This window comes from Arvicola amphibius, chromosome 9 (genome assembly GCF_903992535.2).
Source record: "Arvicola amphibius chromosome 9, mArvAmp1.2, whole genome shotgun sequence".
Taxonomy (NCBI): Eukaryota; Metazoa; Chordata; class Mammalia; order Rodentia; family Cricetidae; genus Arvicola; species Arvicola amphibius.
The window spans coordinates 9,308,016-9,314,015 of record NC_052055.2 but is presented as its reverse complement, the minus strand read 5'-3'; the positions used below and the strand labels follow the sequence as shown (position 1 = coordinate 9,314,015).

Below are 6,000 nucleotides of genomic sequence, written 5' to 3'. Positions count from 1 at the left end.
AGAAAAGATGGAAGAAAGAATTTCAGGTATTGAAGATAGAATAGAGAAAATAGATTTAGCAATCAAAGAAAATGTTAAATCTAAAAGATTCCTAACAAAAAACATTCAGTAAATCTGAGACACTATGCAAAGTCCAAACATAAAGATATTAAAGATAGAAGAAGGAAAAGAATTCCAACTAAAAGGCACAGAAAATATATTCAACAAAATTATAGAAAAAAAATCTTTTCCAATCTAAAGGGTATGCTTATAAAGATACAAGAAGCTCACACTTTAATCCCAGCACTCGGGAGGCAGAGGCAGGCGGATCTCTGTGAGTTCGAGACCAGCCTGGTCTACAAGAGCTAGTTTCAGGATAGGCTTCAAAGCTACAGAGAAACCCTGTCTCGAAAAACCAAAAAAAAAAAAAAAAAGGGGGGGGGGGGCTGGAGAGATGGCTCAGAGGTTAAGAGCACTGGCTGCTCTTCCAGAGGACCTGAGTTCAATTCCCAGCAACCACATGGTGGCTCAAAACCATCGATAATGAGATCTGGTGCCCTCTTCTGGTGTGCAGACAGAACACTGTCTGTATAATAAATAAAAAAATCTTAAAAAAAAAAAGAGTGACAGCTTCCCAAACTTTAAAAAAAAAAAAAAAAAGAAGCTCACAGAACCCCCAAATAGACAAGGTGAAAAAAATGTACCTTAGCACATAATAATCAAAACGCTAAACATACAGAAAAAAATTAAAAACTGCAAAGGAAAAAGGTCAAGTAACATATAATGGCAGACCTATCAGAATAACACCAAATTTCTCAATGGAGACTGAAAGCCAGAAGTGCTTGGACTGATGACTTGCAGACTCTAAGAGACCATGGATGCCAGCACAGACTACTATATCCAGCATAACTTTCAATCACTGTAGGTGAAGAAAACAAGATATTTTCTGACAAAACCAGATTTAAACAATACCTATCCACGAATTCAGCCCTATAAAAAGTACTAGGAGGAAAACTCCAACCCAAGGTTGTTAGATGCACCTATGAAAATGTAGGTAATAGATAACGTCACAGCAGCAAACCCCAAAGAAGAGAAACACACACACATACACACTATCATCAATAACAATTGATGATCAAAACTAATAATAACAAAAATAATAGAAATTAACAATTACTGGACATTAATATCTCTTAATATAAATGCACTCAATTAGCCATTAAAAAGATACAGACTAACAGAATGTATGTGAAAAAGAATTCATACAAGGAACAGACCTCAACAACAGAAACTGACATTACCTCAGAATAATGGGTTGGAAAAGATTTTCCAATCAAACAGACCTAAGAAGCAAACTAGCATAGCTATTCTAACATCTAACAAAATAGACTTTACACTAAAATTACTCAAAAGAGATGGAAAAGGACATTTCATATTCACCACAGGAAAAATCCATCAAGATGAAGTCTCACTTCTTAACTTCTATGCCTCAAATACAAGGGTACCCACATTTGTCATAGAAATGTCACTAAAGCTTAAATCACACATAAAACCCCACAGTTTAATAAAGGGAGACTTCAGCACCCCACTCTCACCAATGGTATAGGATTTTCCCTGCATTTGCTGCAGGGACTCTACTTCTAGGTCGTGGGGTTTAATAAAACTTATCAAAAAAAAAAAGTTTTCTGAATTTCAAACAGGGAGGGAGTGACAAAGATAAATACTACCAGATAAGACAGGATTGGCTGAAATTGGTAGTTGATGATCACTAGAGGCGACAGTGACAGTAGAATTTACTACATTGTTTTTTTGCTGTATTTGGTGTATTTGAAGGTTTCCTTAAAGCAAAGGCAAGAGATGTTGTGAAATGATTTTTGTTTGGCTTAGAGACCAGCCTAGTTATCGCTTTATCCTTTCCTGGTTTGATAAATTTTACTGTCTAAGAAGATAAAATAAATAACTAATAATGTTAGGAAATTTACTCAGAGAGGAACACAGAATACATAATCACTCTTGAAGCCTTATTTTTCCCGTGTGGTCCTGTGAAGAACTGAGAATTATGCACACAAGAAACTATGTTATATATTTCACAAAAAAAGACAGAAAATTTACGCACCTTTAAATGTCATCATGTTTCCAGTGAATGAGCCAACTAGGATCCGTGCACCAAAAGACTCCCTGGACCAAACTGGGTAATCTTCCCCAACTATTTTGATGTTTCTACTCAGTATCCCCACATCAGCTGCTAATGTGTAACTCTGTCCAGTTCCAAGGATCTGCTGTCTCTCAGCTGCAATCAGAAAGGTGGACCACTGACAATGCTAAGAAATATTTGATTATTCATTTCTTTATAATTCCTAAGACAAGCAACTTTCTAACATGCCAAGTTTTGGCATAAATTTATACATTGATGTACTATTTAAACAGAGATAAATGGCAGGCTGAAATTAAGATACTATTTTATTTATATACTAATGCATCCAAGACATAGCATCTGTTTATGTAATAAAATTATTAAAATTAGAAATGAAAGCTAGTGATTTCCTCTTCTTTCCTTTTGCTTCTCTAGACAGTTTTATGCCTTCGTTAAATCTATGAAGCACATATATGAGAAGAAATCCAGCACTGTTTCTTCTGAGACTGACTTCTTTCACTTAATATGTCTGTTTCCACTTGCATCAGTACTTCTAAAAACAACATAACTTTGTTCTTTATGGTTGGAAAGTTTGATGAACACCTAGGCTTGTTCCAGGAATTAATTATTATGAACAGTAAGAAAAGTAAGATAGTCTAGGAAGAATAGACTCAAAGTACATTCTATACTTGTATGAAACATTCTTATATAACCCAGTACCACAAGCAATGAATACACACTAATGAAAAATAATTGAAATGTAGACAGTGCTTAAGATTATTTTAAATAAGAGTTCCTTTTGAAAATCTTTAGAGTTGGTTTGCAATTATATAAAGTTACACATGATAATATTATTGCAACGCTATTTAAAATACTTGTTTTAATTTTAGTCAATGAGGAAATTGTGTTATTTAAAAAATGTTTCCCTGGACCCTGAGTAGAACTGATATTGTTTTTTTCCCAGATCCTAGTCATGGGATTGTTCTACTTTTATATGTATATAGCATATGAACCAGAATTCTGTTAGAAGTGTATCAAGCACAATTTACATCTTTTTGTTTTTATTTATATATGGGTGTTTTGTCTATATGTATGTTTGAGCATCACTTGCATATCTCTGTGCACTCAAGGGCCAGGAGAGGGTGTTGGATCTCCTGGAACTGAAGTTATAGATGGCTATAAGTCACCATATGGGTTCTAGGAAATCGAATCCCAGACTTCTGGAAGAGCAGTCAGTGCTCTTAACTGTTGAGCCATTTCTCCAGTCACAGAAGAAAGCTTTTACAATTCCATGGTATATTAAGAATTTCTTGGACACTTAGAAAGGAAAAGAACAGAGTTTTACTCCATAGAATATTATATAGTAGGTCTTTGTTGGATATTTGCTGAATGAGTAAATGAATGAACAAAAAATACATACATATAGCAAAGGATATTGGAAGCCTAGACATGGATAGTAGAACCCACTGGCACCCAAGCCAACTATTCTGGTAAAATATTTGTAAAGTTCAGTCAAAGAATTATAATTTAAAGGGTTCATAGCTAAAATATGGACATTTCCAGACATTTTAATTGCATAGCCCCTCGATTAAAGAGCAGCCACTTACCAAGGTGAGTGTAGGAAAGGCTATCATTGAGGACGAGAACTTTGTGCCCATGCAGGATTTTAGCAATCCTTCTAGTCTCGGTCTGATGTAAATCATAGCTTGTGGTAGTTACCACAATATCTTCTCCCTCCTTAGAAAAATTTAAGTGCCAAATGCAAGAGCAATTTTAAAAGTAGGTTTATGTTTCTTAGGAACAATCATAAGTAATTATAAATTTATACCTTATTAGCAATCAGGGTATTACCAGCAAAAATTAAGTATACATCTAGATCTCTAACAATTAATGTGCTTTGTTGATATTAAGAATTCTAAGGTATGACACTACCCCACACCCATAAACACACGTGCGGCATGTCCTTCCCCCTCAACCACCCCATACACAAGCATGTGCTCCATGAATAAATAAATGTAACAAAGTCTAAATTATGAGGTTTCTATTAGCATTCTACTTTTCTCTCATTTGCTATAGATATCTCTTGAATTTCATTGTGCTTCGAGGTTTGTTTGCTTTCCAAATGCTGAAATATAACATCAAAAATGACAAAGGATAAGGTAACAGATAACAGTAAAATATATTTAAATAGTTCTACTGTCTCTCTTTCAAGAAATTACAAGTTACAAATATAACCAACAGCTTACATATTTTTGTTTTATAACTAATGTACATGTGGTGCTCCTGATATGTTTGATGAATGCTTGACATCATGATTTGTTTTCTACCTGCCAATCCACAGCGTCTATCAGAGATAAGATTCTGGAGCCTGCCTCTGCAGTTTCTGACAGTTTAGTTTTATATATCGAATGTGGAAGTCCATGTAGGTCCAGCTCACCAAACACCCCTGAAAGAGAGAAGCATTCCCGCTGATTGCACAGACCTGAGTTGGGAGCTAGTATAGAATGAGACTATTCACTGATGTATTTTTAGCAAGCTACTAAACATTTGAGAATGAATGGAATGAATTGAGGTTGGCTGTGCAAAAAGTATTGGCAGTTAGACCATAGTAAACCTGGCGTGAAAAAAAAAAACAAATTAGGAGTCTTGCAACAACGTTATTTTGGAGCAATAAAAAATGGAATTAATGAAGATATACATAAATTATTATAAATGTTTCAATTGTTTTAACAGTGGGAAACAATATTCTTAAAAAAGGAGAGTTTTCTCTGTGGGCACCAATTGATCTAAACCATATATCCATAATATGTTAGCAAAGAAACAAAAAGCTGCCCCATGATGCTTTAATTTTAACCATGTTTTGACAAAAGGAAAAACCCAATAAATAACTATAAACAATATATGTGCAAGAAAAGATAGAAAATTGTTACCTAATACTAGTTTCCTTCAGATTAGAGCTGAAAAGACATATGTACTTAATAGTTTTTTTGATATTATTTTGCACTAGTTGATGTCATTTTTGAAAATAAATGTAGACATACAAATATCTTTAAGACTGTGCTTGCCTGCCTCAATGTTGTAGTGACATTCTTACGTGTCTCCTAAATGAATATGCAATAGTATTAATGAAAGCAGCTGTTAATTACTCCTGTAAGACCTTTGCCTTCTAGATTTAAATAGGACTGTGCACAATACACCAATACCTCAGGGAAATTAAGCTCAGCTGCAGCTGTAAGTGGGGAACTGACAGCATAGCCAACTGAGCCAAAGACTGTTTATGAATATTGAAATGGGATTATGGGTAGGGAAGGGGGAAGCCACAAAAATATGAAAAGTATTATTGTTCTTCCATAGCAAAAAGATTATGAAGACACCAGTCTTGAGAAATAATACGCATATAGAGAGCTTTGCTAAATTTAGTCTTATAATAACTTGTTTTGGCTTGAAATATACACATCTACATCTGTTACCAAACTGTAATATGACATTATTTAATATCTTAAAATCTCTGGCCCCTGTGTGTTTAGGATAAATGAAAGGCTATAAAAGATTGTGAAGCCATGCCATCATGAGCTGAGTACTTTAGGGCTGTGTATTTTGAAAGAGACTAAGAAAAAAAGACAAGAGACATTCAGTATATGATATCCCTTACCTAAGACCTTTGCCCCTTGATTTGGTCCTTCCAGAAAAGCCCATTCTGGGGTAGAATGATTTCCTCGAAGAACAATCTGCAATTCTCCTTTAAAAGGGTTATCTTCCCAGCCACCAATTAATCTCCCTCCCTGCAGTGAAGCAGAAAATGGTTAGGACTTAAAAAAAATGAGCAAGAATAAAGTGCACCCATTAGAAAGAAGAAGCCAGAAGCTTCCCTAATAAATGGAGACATT

At 34.7% G+C, this 6,000-nt stretch overlaps 1 protein-coding gene across 1 annotated transcript in view; it reads right to left on the bottom strand.

Annotated features, from left to right (window-relative positions):
• The window catches only part of Pkhd1l1 (PKHD1 like 1), a 133,030-nt gene that overhangs the window by 29,467 nt on the left and 97,563 nt on the right, over positions 1 to 6,000 (bottom strand). The window contains 4 exon segments of the mRNA XM_042055713.1: positions 2,096 to 2,269; positions 3,721 to 3,850; positions 4,441 to 4,559; positions 5,766 to 5,895. Of these exon segments, the coding sequence (XP_041911647.1) occupies positions 2,096 to 2,269; positions 3,721 to 3,850; positions 4,441 to 4,559; positions 5,766 to 5,895 (553 nt within the window).